The following is a 15,217-nucleotide window of genomic DNA, read 5'->3' on the forward strand; positions in this document are numbered from 1 at the left end:
TGGTAAAGTGTGCCCAATGAACTGTTTCCTGCCTCTCTGATACTTTTTTATAGGAGAGCTGAAATGAACATGTTTTTTTTCTCGGGGTTCCCATACCTCTTCTTTACAAATGCCCTGATTTTACCGGCCCAATCTAATACACAGAAGAATTTTTGTCTAAGATTGGCACTCTCTTTGGTACCATTACTTAGTGCCTTACTTTTTTTTTTTAAAGATTTTATTTATTTATGAGAAAGATAGGAGGAGGAAGAGAAAGAGCCAGACATCACTCTGGCATATGTGCTGCCAGGGATCAAACTCAGGACCTCATGCTTGAGAATCTAATGCTTTAGCCACTACGCCACCTCCCAGACCACCTGATTATTTATTTATTTATTTATTTATTTATTTATTTATTTATTTATTTATTTTTATTCACCAGAGCACTGCTCAGCTCTGGCTTATGGTGGTGGGACTTTGGATCCTCAGGTATGAGAGTCTCTGCATAACCATTATGCTGTCTACCCCAGCCTGCACCTGACTCTTACTAAGACTCCTTTATTCTGAAGAAGGAGCAGGAGTTAGGCAGTCTGGGACACATTCTGAAGAGTCTGGGATTCCTAGCTGCCTCTTTTTGCCTATACTCTTGCTCAGTTCATCTTATTCATCTTTGGCTTTATTCTACTATCCTTTGAACATTTATCTTAGGGGCTTCCTCATAGTCATGTTAGAAAAACATCTTTCTTTTCATTTATTTCTTTATTTTTAAATATATATTTTTTATTTGTTTATTTTATTTTGTTTACCAGAGCACTGCTCTGCTCTGGCTGATGGTGGTGTTGGGTACTAAACCTGGGACTTTGGTGGTCTGGGAGGTGGTGCAGTGGATAAAGCATTGGGCTCTCAAGCATGAGGCCCAAAGTTCAGTCCCCAACAGCACATGTACCAGAGTGATGTCTGGTTCTTTCTCTCCTCCTATCTTTCTCATTAATAAATAAAATATAAAAAAAAAAAAAAAAGAAAGAAAAAGAACCTGGGACTTTGAAGCCTCAGGCCTGAGAGTCTCTTTAAATAACTTTTATGCTATCTACCCCTCCAACCTCCCACGAAAACATCTTTCTTTAAAAGCTTTCAAATACAACAGTGATAACTTCTCTAATTCCTGTATTATGTTAAAAAAAATACTTTGTAGTTTTTTTACTGAGGGGTTTTCTAGCAAGCCCAGGAAAGAAGTTAGTACATTGGCAGCTAAAAGTGAAGACACTTGGAATGAAGAGCTAGTTTTCTCTGACATAACTGATTGTAGTTTAAAAATATATTCTGAGGGAGTTGGGCAGTAGCGCAGAGGGTTAAGCTCACGTGGTGTGCAAGTGCCTGGACTGGAGTGCAAGTGCAAGGACCGTAGTAAGGATCCTGGTTCGATCCCCAGCTCCTCACCTGCAGTGAAGCAGGTCTGCAGGTGTCTGTCTTTCTCTCCCCCTCTCAGTCTCCCCTCCTCTCTCAGTTTCTTTCTGTCCTATCCAATGATGGCAACAACAACAATAATAATAACCACAACAATGATAAAACAGCAAGGGCAACAAAAAGGGAAAAAATGGTTTCCAGGAGTAGTAGATTTGTGGTGCAGGCACCGAGCCCTGGCAATAACCCTGGAGGCAAAAAAAAATGTATGTATATACATACATATATATATCTATATGTATATATCTATATGTATATATATATATATATATATTCTGAGAATCTGAGGCTGTAGGTAAGATCATTATGTCATTTGCTTGCTGTTTAGTCACTTTTGTACAGTAAGTGTGCGCTCTTTGCAGGTGTGAGGGAAAGTGGAGAGGAGCTCTGTATAGCTGCAGGGCTTTGTTATGACTGCTATTACCAGCTGACTGCCGATTGTGCCAGTCTTTTGCGGAAATTACCGAATGTGTCTTGAGATAAAATCTGATAAAATTTCAGGAAAGTCATTTGAAAGAAGTGATTAGGAGATGAAAGGAATTGAAATTGTGGTACTTGCTTTACTAAAAGAAGATGGGGTTTTATCAGAAACTGAAGATTGAGTCATAACCATCTTTTGGTGGCCAAAATCTGAAAGTGGAAGTTGAAGGAAGTTATAAAAGTAATAATTTTCTGGGGGCTGAGCGGTAGTGCAGTGGGTTAAGTGCACATGGTGCAAAGTGCAAGGAGCCCTTGGCTCCCCACATGCGGGAGGAGGGGAGTCACTTCACAAGCAGTGAGGCAGATCTACAATGTCTGTCTTCCCCTCCTCTGTCCATTTCTCTCTGTCCTGTCCAACAACAACAACAACAGCTATAACAATAACAACAAGGGCAACAAAATGTGAAGAATGGCCTCCAGGAGCAGTGGATTTGTAGTGCAGGCACCGAGTACCAGCAATAACCCTGGAGGCAAAAAAAAAAAGTAATAATTTTCTGACTAGAATCATTGTTAATTTCTGGAACAAATGCCTTAGAATTACTACAATATTCCCTCTCCCCCACCCCCACCCCCAGGATTTATTGGGTGCTCTGAGATCAGAGCACTGCTCTGGTTTGTGATGATGGGATCGAATCCGGGACTTCTTTCATGCAAGTCTGTACTTTGCCCACTGAGACACCTTCCTGGCTGATAAACTCATCTTTTAAAGATGCTTTTTAGGGCTGAGGAGACTGCATAAAGGTCATGCAAAAGACTCTCATACCTAAGGTTCCAAATCCCCAGGTTCAATCCCTAGCACCACCATGAGCCAGAGTTGAGCAGTGCTCTGGTATTTATCTGTATCTTTCAGTGTCTCTCTTCTATTAAAATAAAATAAATGGAATAATTTTTAAAAAAGATGCTTTTGAGATGCCTCTGGAATGATTTAGGCTCATCCCAATCCTGTGCTAGTGAAAAAGTCATTTTCCTTAATAATTACTAGGCCCTTTGGGTTACAAAACAATTTAGAAAAATCTACAGCTTATTCTATTAATTCAAGTGTGTAAACAGAATCTAATGCAAGTATGGTCTGCATGGTTAGACTATATAAGCTATAGCTGAAGATTTGGAAGTCCATGAAGAATAAATTTCCTGTGAATTGCTTATTTGTTATGTTCTTTTTACATTTGACAATAAGATGCATGAAGATCATTGTTTCATCTGTCTCTTCTCACACTACCTCAGGCCCTTGTATGAACTACCTTTTTTGTGTGTTTAAGTGTGTGGTGGTGGGGATTGAATTCTACTAATAAGTTACATGTTGGGTGGGGGAGATAGTATAATGGTTATGCAAAGAGACTCTTATGTCTGAGGCTTCAAAGTCCCAGGTTCAGTCCCCCACACCACCATAAAAAAAAAGTTGGAGTTGTGTGGTAGCTCAGCGGGTTAAGCATAGGTGGCACAAAGCTCAAGGACCAGCATAAGGATCCCAGTTCGAGTCCCCGGCTCCCCACCTGCAGGGGGGGTCTCTTCACAATTGATGAAGCAGGTCTGCAGGTGTCTATTTTTCTCTCTTCCTTTCTGTCTTCCCCATCTCTCTCCATTTCTCTCTGTCCTATCCAACAACGACAACAATAATAACTACAAAAATAAAGCAAGGGCAACAAACGGGAATAAAAAAAAAGTTACATGTCAACCTTGGTTGAATTGCCTTTTATTATTATTACTTAATTTTATTATTATTTATTATTTTATTTTATTTAAAAAATATTTATTTATTCCCTTTTGTTGCCTTAGTTGTCTTGTTGTTGTTGTTATTGTCGTGATTGTTGGATAGGACAGAGAGAAATGGAGAGAGGAGGGGAAGACAGAGGAAGATAGACACACCTGCAGACCTGCTTCACCACCTGTGAAGGGACTCCTCTGCAGGTGGGGAGCTGGAGGCTGGAACTGGGGTCCTTAGGCTGGTCTTTGCGCTTTGCGCCATGTGCGCTTAACCCATTGCGCTACCGCCCGATTATTATTATTATTATTATTATTATTATTATTATTGTTTTTCTACCAGAGCACTGCTCAGCTTTGGCTTATGGTGGTTGGGGGATTGAACATGGGACTGTGGAGCCTCAGGCATGACAGTCTGTTTGCATAAATATTATGCTATTTACCCCCACCCATTTTTAATTTGTAGATAAATCTACTTTTATTAATGTCAAGGTAATAGTTGTCTAATGAATTCTTTGATCATGTTTCCCACAGTACCTACCAAAATTTGTTTGATATCTTTATGATGAAAAGATTAAACAAAATAAAAACTAGTTATCACTGACAATAGAATAAAAGTTACCAGAGAGGATGAGGGAAGGGAGGCAAAGTAAGGAACTGGGGGCAAAAAAAAAAAAAAAAAAAAGCTGAGATGAAGAATAAAAATAAATATTTAGGTCCATTCATTTAACAATGAGATTGTGATTCATTTTATCCCCTGTTCCCTAAGCCCTTAGGAAAAACAGTATTTGAGACAGTTTACTTTTGGATAAAGCACTAGCAAGCAACCTTTTCATATTGCTATACTGTGTTGTGAATGTTTTTTGAAATGTAAATTGTGACCATGAGTCTGTAGTTAGCAATTTTTTTTAATGATATAGATCAGAAATTATAGGAGGCTTTCACATATATCTGGGTAAGTATTTGAACTTATTATGTGTATTTTATTTTAGGATACATACATATATATGGTATGTTTATTCATGATATAAAATTTCTCTCATACTGGAGTCATGGTCAAAAAAGTTTAAATAACATTGCTTTATTGTAATACTCTGTTATTTCATTTATCATATAGCATTATGCCAGTACATACAGGCTTCTAAAGCCAGGGATGGTGCCAGCCCTTTCATTTCAAGTACGACTGAAGGTAAAAACAAAAAACAAAATTGAGACCATCTAAAGCTTTCTGATGGTTCTTACACATATCTCTCTCCAGTGGCATTTTGTACTGTTTGACCTCCTAATTTTCTTGTTTCTTTATTGAACAGTAGTTTTTTCACATTTGTATTCCTCTAGGTGGTGGGCTCTCTGGCTCTTTTCCCATGTTAATGTTCTTATTTCTATAAGAACCCTAGTGTTTTGAAGAGGAGGAAGAGAGAGAAAAGGAGAATTTCAAAAGATTCTGACTCATAAAAAAAGCTTATTAGATTTATTCTGAAATTTACTTTCTTAATATTCTTGAAACTTTTTAGTTTCTTTGTATTTTTCAGAAATCATAGGAATGCATTCTTAGCTGGGCTAAGTGCCTGGTGAAGTGGGAGGTGGCAGTGCTTAGAGGAGATGTGGGCAGCCCACTGAGGGCACCTCACCAGACTGCCCAGCCTCAGCCCCTGTGTGGTCTGGGTATATCATAAGCCTTTTTTAGTGTTGACTCAGTGAGTTGACTATTTTTTAAAAGACATGGTTATGCATTTTCCCCTATTTGTGGCTTTTTCTGTAATTTCTAAATAAATTTTCTTTGAGTGGCTGTTTTATTATTGAAAAGATGGAATTGAAAGAGTATTTAAAAACAATGTAGATCTACAGTGTTGCTTTATTTTTAACAGAAAAAAAAGAAATGCATTCTTTATTCTTCATTTTAAGTAGTTTATGCTTGTATAAAGTTACCAGTTGACTTTAAACAAGCTAAATTGTAGCTTTCAGGGGAAAAAAAAAGATGAATATAATTCTTCATAATTTATTATACTTTTCCCTTTCTCTCTCAGAAAATTTATCCATTGAATTTAACTTAATTTTGAAGAAAAAGCAAAACTAGATAGTGGTGTTTAGTATTAATCATGCTAAACTTTTTCAGCTACCTTACTGACCTAATAACTTTAATACTTTTCCTGTTCTTAGATGGTTGGCATACTAACCCCTTGGCCTTCATTTCTGCACCTGCTGGACTACCAAGCAGACTCCTCTGTTGATATAAAGAGACTTTATGGAGACAATCTGCTTTATTCTTTCTCTTACAGGAGAAAATTTTGAACAGACACCATTGAGACGAACATTCAAATCTAAGGTCCTTGCACGATATCCAGAAAATGTAGAGTGGAATCCTTTTGACCAAGATGCAGTGGGAATGGTTTGTATTTTTAGCTACAAATAGGAGAAAAAAATCTTTTGTTTTTGTTGTTTATAGAATAATTTGTAGCAGGGTTGTGAGTTCTAGCTGTGGTAGCAGTGGTTCCATGAAAGAACTTTTGAAGGAGGAGTTGTTTACATAATTGTTCCTGAATATTTTTTAATATTTATTTATTTCCTTTTGTTGCCCTCGTTTTATTGTAGTTATTATTATTGTTATTGATGTCGTCATTGTTGGATAGGACAGCGAGAAATGGAGAGAGGAAGGGAAGACAGAGAGGAGGAAAGACAGACACCTGCAGACCTGCTTCACCACCTGTGAAGCGACTCCCCTGCAGGTGGGGAGCCGGGGCTCGAACGCAGGTCCTTAAGCTTTGCGCTACATGCGCTTAACCCTCTGCGTTACTGCCCGACTCCCCTGAGTATTTTTTTTTTTTAAATTTTATCTTTATTTATTTATTGGATAGAGACAGCCAGAAATTGAGAGGGTAGTGGGAGAGACAGAGAGATACCTGCAGCACTGCTTCACCACTCATGAAGCTTTCCCCCTGTAGGTGGGGATCAGGGGCTTGAACCCGGGTCCTTGAGGACTGTATTATGTGCGCTCTACTAGGTGTGCCTCCGCCTGGCCCCGTTCCTCAGTATTTTGACCCCTATCAAACTTACTGAAAGTTGGGTCAACAAAATAATTTAGTTAGATAGCACACTGCTTTGCCATGCTCATAGCCTAGGTTCAAATCCAGTTCCCACAGCAGAAAAGGAGTAGCATTAGTGCTGTAGTTTTATTTCCCTTTTTTCTCTGCCTCTGTTTCCTTCTCTTTGTCTGAGTCAGCCTGGAATGGTGAAACCCCAGTGATGACAAAACAAAACAAAAACTGAAATACTAAAAGTCATAGTATGGGCTAGGGAGACAGTGTAGTGGTTATGCAAAAAAGACTTTCATGCCTTAGGTTGTTTAAGTCCTAGGTTAAATCCCCAGCACCATCATAAACTAGTGATCTGTCTCTCCCTTATTAAAATAAATCAGTGTTTCTATTGTGTCACAAAATAGAACAGATATATAAGTTGGACCAGTGAATTAATTAATTAATTTGAAGAAGTATTTATTTTAATATTTATTTATTTCCTTTTGTTGTCCTTATTGTTTTATTGTTGTAGTTATTATTGTTGTTATTTATGTCATTGTTGGATAGGACAGAGAGAAATGGAGAGAGGAGGGGAAGACAGAGAGGGGGAGAGAAAGATAGATACCTGCAGACCTGCTTCACCGCTTGTGAAGCGACTCTCCTGCCAGGGGAGCCGGGGCTCGAACCAGGATCCTCACGCCGATCCTTGCGCTTTTTGCGCCACGTGCTTAACCCGCTGCTACTGCCTAATTAATTTTTAAACCAGAGAGAAGTGCTCAGCTCTGTCTTCTGGTGCTGGGGAGGGTCTTGGAGCCTCTGGCTTGAAAGTCCTTTTGTGGTCTGGGGAGACAGCATAATAATTATGTAAAAAAGTCTTTCATGCTGAGGCTCTGAGGCCCCAGGTTCAATCCCCAGCATCACCATAAGCCAGAGCTGAATAGTGTTCTGGCATCTCTTCCCCCCACCCCCATTTAAGTAAGTAAAAAATATTAAATAAAAAAGTATTTTTTTTTTTTTTGCATAACCTTTGTGCTATCCCTCCAGCATAAAGTTTTCAAAAGTTTTTAACAGTTTTCAAAAGATGATCTTGTTTGAAGGGCACAACAGTTCTGTGCAGTGGACAGAGTAAACTGTGTATCTTCATTTTACAGATGAAGAAGATAGACTTGGCAAGGCTCAGGTTGTTTGGTGACTCCTAGTTCAGTGTTCATAGAATGTAGCATTTTAACATGTGATATTCTAGAAATACGTAGTCTGTGGGAATTCAAATTTAAGGTTAATGAATATGATATAATATAGGTACTTGTATTTATTAACCCAAGCTGCTAGTAGTTTATTGTGAAGTCAGGTTTGTGTAAAATTGGACAGTGGAAATTGATTCAGGTCAGTTTGAGTCACCAGGTTTTCTTCCTCTCTCTTTCTTTCTTTCTTTCTTTCTTTCTTTCTTTCTTTCTTTCTTTCTTTTTCTTTCTTGATGAGGAAAATAGGAAGAGAGAGAACTAGGTATCACTCTGGTACATGTGCTGCCAAGGATTGAACTCAGGACCTCATGCTTGAGAGTCCAGTCAATGCTTTATCCACTGCACCACCTTCCAGACCACCAGGTTTCTTTTATTGTTTGTTTTTAATGTATTTTTTAAAATATTTTTTCTTTTTTATATTTATTTATTTATTCATTCCCTTTTGTTGCCCTTGTTTTTTTTTTTTGTTGTTGTAGTTATTATTGTTGTTGTCGTTGTTGGATAGGACAGTGAGAAATGGAGAGAGGAGGGGAAGACAGAGAGGGGGAGAGAAAGATAGACACCTATAGACCTGCTTCACTGCTTGTGAAGCGACTCCCCTGCAGGTAGGGAGCTGGGGGCTCGATCCTTACATTGGTCCTTGATCTTTTGTTCTACCTACACTTAACCTACTGCACTACTACCCGACCCTCTAATTCCTTTTTCTATTTATTTATTTATTTATTTATTTATTTATTCCCTTTTCTTGCACTAGTTGTTTTATTGTTGTAGTTCTAATTGTTGTTATTGATGTCGTTGTTGTTGGATAAGACAGAGAAATGGAGAGGAGAAGACAGACATGGGGAGAGTAAGACACCTGCAAACCTGCTTCACCACCTGTGAAGTGACCCCCCTGCAGGTGGGGAGCTGGGGTTCGAACCGGGATTCTTATGCAGGTCCTTGGGCTTCGTGCCACTTGCGCTTAACCTGCTGCGCTACCACCCAACTCCCTTTTTTTTTTTTTTTTTTTCATTTTTTTCATTTTATTTTATTTTATTTTATTTTATTTCATTTTTATTTTTTTGTTGTGGATAGGACAGAGAGAAATTGAGAGAGGCAGGGAAGGTTGACAGTGGGAGAGAAAGACCCCTGCAGACCTGCTTCACTGCTTGTCAAGCGACCCCCCTGCAGTTGGGAAGCTGGGTGCTTGAACCGGGATATTTGCATGGGGCCTTGCACTTCATACTATTTGTGCTTAACCTGGTGCGCTATCACCCGGCCCCCAAGGATCTTTTTTGAAAACTTATTTATTTAGAGAAGTTGACATGGAAGGAGAGAGAGAGAGAGATTGCTTTACTGATTGTGAAGCTTTCCCCACAGGTGGGTACTAGGGGCTTGAACCTGGGTTCTTTTTTTTTTTAATTTTTAAAAATTTTTTTAAAAATAATTTATTTCTTTATTGGGGAATTAATGCTTTATATTCAACAGTAAATACAATAGTTTGTACATGCATAGCATTCCCCAGATTCCCATTTAACAATACAACCCCCACTTTGTCATTCATCATCTTTCATGGACCTGTATTCTCCCCACCCACCCACCCCAGAGTCTTTTACTTTGGTGCAATATTTATTTTATTTTTGAAAGAGATGCAGAGAGAAAGACACAGAGAAATACCAGAGCACTGCTCAGCTCTGGCTTATGGTTGTGCCGGGGATTGAACCTGAGCCTCAGGCATGACATTTCTCTTTGCATAACCACTATGCTATCTACCCCCGCCCTTATTCCTTTTTCTTTTTTTTTTTTCTTCTTATTCCTTTTTCTTAAACACACTTCTATTCTCAAGATATTTTTCTTTCTTTTTAAAAATCTTTTATTTATTTATTATTAGATAGAGAAAAATTGATAGGGTAGGGAGAGATAGAGAGATACCTGCAGCACTGCTTCACCACTCGTGAAGCTTTCCCTCTGCATGTGTGGGCCGGGGGCTTGAACCCTGGTCTTGTAAACTGTAATGTGTGTGCTTAACTAGGTGTGCCACTGCCTGGCCCCCTAACACTTCTTTTCCATGTCTACTTGATGAATTCTAGCATAATCATGTCAGTGAATTCTTTCTGATGTTCCCAGGCTGAGTTCATTTTTTATCTTAAAGTACAACTAATTTTTTAAAAATATTGTTATTTTTATTTTAATGAGAGGAAAATACAGAGAGAATGACCAGAACACTGCTCAACTCTGGCTTATGGTGATGCTGGTGATTGAACCTGGGACCTACCTGCAGGGGGAAAGCTTCAAGAGTAGTAAAGCAGGGCTGCAGGTATCTCTCTGTCTCTCTTCCTCCTTATCTTCCCATCCTCTTAATTTCTTTATGTCTCTATCCATTAATAAATAAATAAATGAAATGAAATAAAAAACAAGATTTTGGGACAGAGGGTAGATAGCATAATGGTTATGCAAACAGACTCTCATGCCTGAGGCTCTAAAGTTCTTGAGAGCTTGTTTGGAGGTTTTAGCAGGGGAGCGCAGTTATTCCCATACCCTCGAACGAAGACCGGTCCATCTCTTCGATGAAGGCCGTCCTCTTCCACCAAGCGCGCAGCTTCGGGAGGGACGAACATGGAGCAGTGAGGGAGGAAGGGGACACCTGCCTAGTCAGCCAGATCAGCCGAATCAACCCTGGTGATCAGTGGGGTGACAGATGTTGCAGCCAGATCGCCCTCAAATCTGAGGCTCTAAAGTCCTATCAATCCCCCTAACCACCATAAGCTAGAGCTGAACAGTGCTCTGGTAAAAAAAAAAAAAGAAAAGATTTTTAGGGCAGCCATCTTGCTGTTTTGCTTCTGATATCCCAAACATTCAGCTCAGTAGATGCCAAATGAATAGTGGCACGGTTCTTCTAAGAGGATTAGTTGTGTTTTCAGCACTTGTTTCCTTATTGTCTTTTGCAGCTGTGCATGCCCAAAGGGCTGGCATTCAAGACCCAGGCTGATACCAGGGAACCCCAGTTCCATGCCTTTATTATCACAAGGGAGGATGGTTCTCGGACATTTGGGTTTGCACTCACATTTTTTGAGGAAGTGACTAGCAAGCAGATCTGCAGTGCAATGCAGACCCTCTACCACATGCATAATGCTGAATATGATGTCCTACATGCTCCCACTGCTGATGGCCAAGACCATTGTAGCATGGAGGATGGTGAAGGCACGCCAGGGACCAAACTGCAGCGCTTCAACTCGTATGACATTAGCCGGGACACACTTTATGTCTCTAAGTGTATCTGCCTCATCACACCCATGTCCTTCATGAAAGCATGTCGAAGTGTGCTGGAACAACTTCACCAGGCAGTCACTTCACCTCAGCCTCCTCCACTGCCCCTTGAGAGCTATATATACAATGTACTGTATGAGGTGCCACTCCCACCTCCTGGCCGGTCCTTGAAGTTTTCTGGGGTATATGGGCCAGTAATTTGCCAGAGGCCAAGTACCAACGAGCTTCCTCTATTCGACTTTCCTGTCAAAGAGGTCTTTGAGTTGCTTGGGGTGGAGAATGTGTTTCAGCTTTTTACTTGTGCTCTTTTGGAGTTTCAAATCCTGCTCTACTCACAACGTAAGTCAATATTTACTAGAACTCCTTCCCTGCATAGGACCTTTCTTCTTTCCTTATCAGATATAATGGGGCTGGCTGAAAACATCAAGGGCTGTTGTAGTTTGAGCTAAACCTAGATCTTTTGCCCCTGTTTTGGTCATTTTACCTTGATCACTTGGTTAAAACTGTTGCCTGCCAGGTTTCTTTCCAGTGCAGTACCAGAGATCAAACAGTGTCTCATGTATGTGCTTTACTGCTGAAGCACCTCTCAAGCCCATTGTTGTTATTTACCAGAGCACTGCTCATTTCAACCTTATGGTGGTGCAGGGGATTGAACCTGGGATTTTGGAGCCTCAGGTTTGAGAGTATTTTTGCATAACCATTATGTTATCTCCTCTGCCCTGGCCCAGTTTTAAACTTTATTTATTTATTTATTTATTTTCCTCCAGGGCTATTGCTGGGGATCAGTGCCTGCACCATGAATCCACTGCTCCTGGAGGCCATTTTCCCCCTTTTTTTGTCCTTGTTGTAGCCTTGTTGTGGTTATTATTGTTGTTTTGATATCGTTCGTTGTTGGATAGGACAAAGAGAAATGGAGAGAGGAGGGGAAGACAGAGGGAGAGAAAGAATGACACCTGCAGACCTGCTTCACTGCTTGTGAAGTGACTCCCCTGCAGGTGGGGAGCTGGGGGATCGAACCGGGATCCTTATGCTGGTCCTTGGGCTTCGCGCCATGTGTGCTTAACCTGCTGCACTACTGCCCAACCCCTCCCCCCCAGTTTTAAATTTTAGAGTGAGGCAGGGAAGTGGGAGTATTCGAACCAAGAACCAATCCATGATCTGTGGAGTTTTTCTTGCTGCTCTTATATACATTACAGATGATTGAACCTAGAGGCTCATACATGCAAGGTGGGTACTCTGCACGTGAGCCATGTCCCTGGCCTCATTATCATTTTCCACAACTGAAAAGTTATTATTTTTCCTTTTGTAATTAATAAGTAATTTATGGGGAGACACTCTGTAAACCACTGTTTACTGTTTATCTTCCAAGTCTTGCCTTATAGCTTTAACATCCACTGTTGAGGGGCTGAGGAGGCAGCTTAATGGTTATGCTAAAAATCTGAGGCTCTGAGGTACCAAGCTGAGCAGTGCTCTGGTAAACAAAACAAAAACATTCATTAGTGATATTAGTCTAAATTAGTTATTACTGTGATAGTTGCAAAATGGTGTCTGTCTGTCTTCCTTTCATAAATATGAAAGTCCTTCAGTTGTGTCTTTAAAATTATTAATGATCAAATCAGTGAGTTATTTTAATTGCTGATTGTTTACATAATTTATTTGTCAAGTGACATAGTTTTACCAAAGAAGGTTACAAGGCATTAAAAATTTGAGATGATGGGGGGCCAGGTGGTAATGCAGTAGGTTAAGCCTACATGGTGCAAAGCCCAAGGACTGGTGTCTGGATCCCGGTTCAAGCCCCCAGCTCCCCACCTGCAGAGGGCTTGTTTCACAAGTGGTGAAGCAGGTCTGCAGGTGTCTGTCTTTTTCTCCCCCTCTCTGTCTTCCTCATCTCTCTCCATTTATCTGTCCTATCCAACAACAATGACAGCAATAACAACAACAACAACAACAATGATAAACAACAAGGGCAATAAAAGGGGAAAAGTAGCCTTCAGGAGCAGTGGATTCATGATGCAGGCACCAAGCCCTGGCAAAGGGAAAAAATTTTTTTTTGAGATGATGGCATTTTAGATATTAATTTATGTTTATTGCATTACTAGTTCAACTATTTGTTAATCATTCTGCTTATCCTGGAGGAAGGTGATAGGCAACTTTCAAAGCCTTATTAATTTTTTAAAAATATATTTATTTATTTATTATTGGATAGAGACAGAGAGAAATTTAGAGGGAAGAGAGAGATAGAGAGGGAAAGAGAGAGAGAGAGACACACCTGCAGCCCTACTTCACTATTTGTGAAGCTTTCCCACTGCAGCTGGAGACCAGGGGCTTGAACCTAGGTCCTTTTGCACTATAGTGTGTGCACTTAAGCAAGTGCACCACCACCTGGTCCCACAAAGCTTTATTAGTGACCAAGTAAGTTTGAACTTAGTTCTGTTAAACTTAATTTAAAATTTTTTTCCAAAGATTTTTATTTATTTATTAATGAGAAAGATAGGAGGAGAGAGAAAGAACCAGACATCGCTCTGGCACATGTACTGCCAGGGATGGAACTCAGGACCTCATGTTTGAGAGTCCAAAGCCTTATCACAGCACCACCTCACGGACCACTAAACTTTATTATATGTTTTATTTTTTAATATAAAATTTTTATTTTTAATTGGATAGAGACAGAAATCGAGACAGGTGGGGAGATAGGGAAAGAGACAAAGAGACACCTGCAACCCTGCTTCACCACTTGTGAAGTTTTCCCCCTGCAGGTGGGTACCAGAGGCTTGAACTTGGGTCCTTGTGTAATGTGTGTGCTTAACCAGGTGTGCCACCACTTGGCCCTGTTTTATTTATTTTAATGAGAGAGATACAGAGAGAAAGAGTCTAGAGCACTGCCCATCTCTGGCTTAGGGTTTGCTGGGGACTGAACCTGGGAACTCAGAACCTCCGGCATAAGTCTTTTTTTAAAAACTTTTTTATTTATTTCTTTATTGGGGAATTAATGTTTTACATTCAACAGTAAATACAATAGTTTGTACATGCATAACATTCCCCAGTTTCCCATTTAACAATACAACCCCCACTATGTCATTTATCATCCTTCATGGACCTGTATTAAGGAAGCTTTTTATTCAGTGTTAAAAATAACACTTTTTTATTATTTCTCTCAGAAAGATGAGAGGCATATTAGACTGGTATGGAAAAACCAGCTAAGAAACGCTTTCTAATTCTTTGCACTTGATCTTGAAAGCAGATGTTTTAAAAACTCCTGTAGGAATACAGACTTATCTGAGTGGTAAATGAATCTGTTTTGATCTCTGTACCACATGGTTCTCTGAACCATACTTCCTTTTCTTCTCCCAGAAGCTCCTGTTCCCTTCCTACTTGAGAATCTGCTTACATTCTGGCTTACTATTTAGAGCAAAGTACATTATTTTTGGTTGCTATAGTATTTCCATATGAAATTTTACTACTGGTAGTGATCTAAATCCTGTATGTTTGTTTTGGAGGGGTGGGGTACGCATATATTTCAACATGTGGTCTCCTGAGGTCTCTGGATTATCTCTCTGACTCCACAGAGGAAATAACATTCCTCCTGAATTCTTATCTTGACCCTTTCTAAATGTGTTTATTGAAGGTTTTAACTATTTGAGAAAAAAAATCCCTTGTTTTTGACTGGTTTATTTTACTTTATTATTATTTTTTTTTACATAGATTACCAGAGACTGATGACTGTGGCGGAGACGATTACAGCTCTCATGTTTCCTTTCCAGTGGCAGCATGTATATGTCCCTATTCTCCCGGCTTCTCTTCTACATTTCTTAGATGCTCCTGTTCCATACTTGATGGGCTTGCATTCTAATGGCCTGGATGATCGTTCAAAGCTGGAGCTGCCTCAAGAGGTGAGAGATGTGGAGTTGGGTGCTGGTACTCCTGGCTGTAATCCAGGCTGAGGAGAGCAGGACTTCAGATGAGCCTTGGTTGTATCACTAGATTTTGTTTTTTAGTTTATAAATAACTTTATAGAAAAAAAATGATAATATAGCTTAATTTATATTATTACAGGTAAACTCATTTTTATCACATGATACACATACAATAATCTTT

At 39.7% G+C, this 15,217-nt stretch overlaps 1 protein-coding gene across 2 annotated transcripts in view; it reads left to right on the forward strand.

Annotated features, from left to right (window-relative positions):
* DENND5A (DENN domain containing 5A) overlaps positions 1-15,217 on the forward strand; it is a 71,778-nt gene that overhangs the window by 11,559 nt on the left and 45,002 nt on the right. For both annotated transcript variants that reach the window (XM_060177212.1, XM_060177211.1), the window contains exons 2-5: positions 4,739-4,810; positions 5,901-6,010; positions 10,804-11,461; positions 14,825-15,012. In XM_060177212.1, coding sequence (XP_060033195.1) covers positions 4,739-4,810; positions 5,901-6,010; positions 10,804-11,461; positions 14,825-15,012 — 1,028 coding nt within the window. The remainder of the gene's footprint in view (positions 1-4,738; positions 4,811-5,900; positions 6,011-10,803; positions 11,462-14,824; positions 15,013-15,217) is intronic.

Source organism: Erinaceus europaeus, chromosome 17, assembly GCF_950295315.1.
Source record: "Erinaceus europaeus chromosome 17, mEriEur2.1, whole genome shotgun sequence".
In the NCBI taxonomy this organism is placed as follows: Eukaryota; Metazoa; Chordata; class Mammalia; order Eulipotyphla; family Erinaceidae; genus Erinaceus; species Erinaceus europaeus.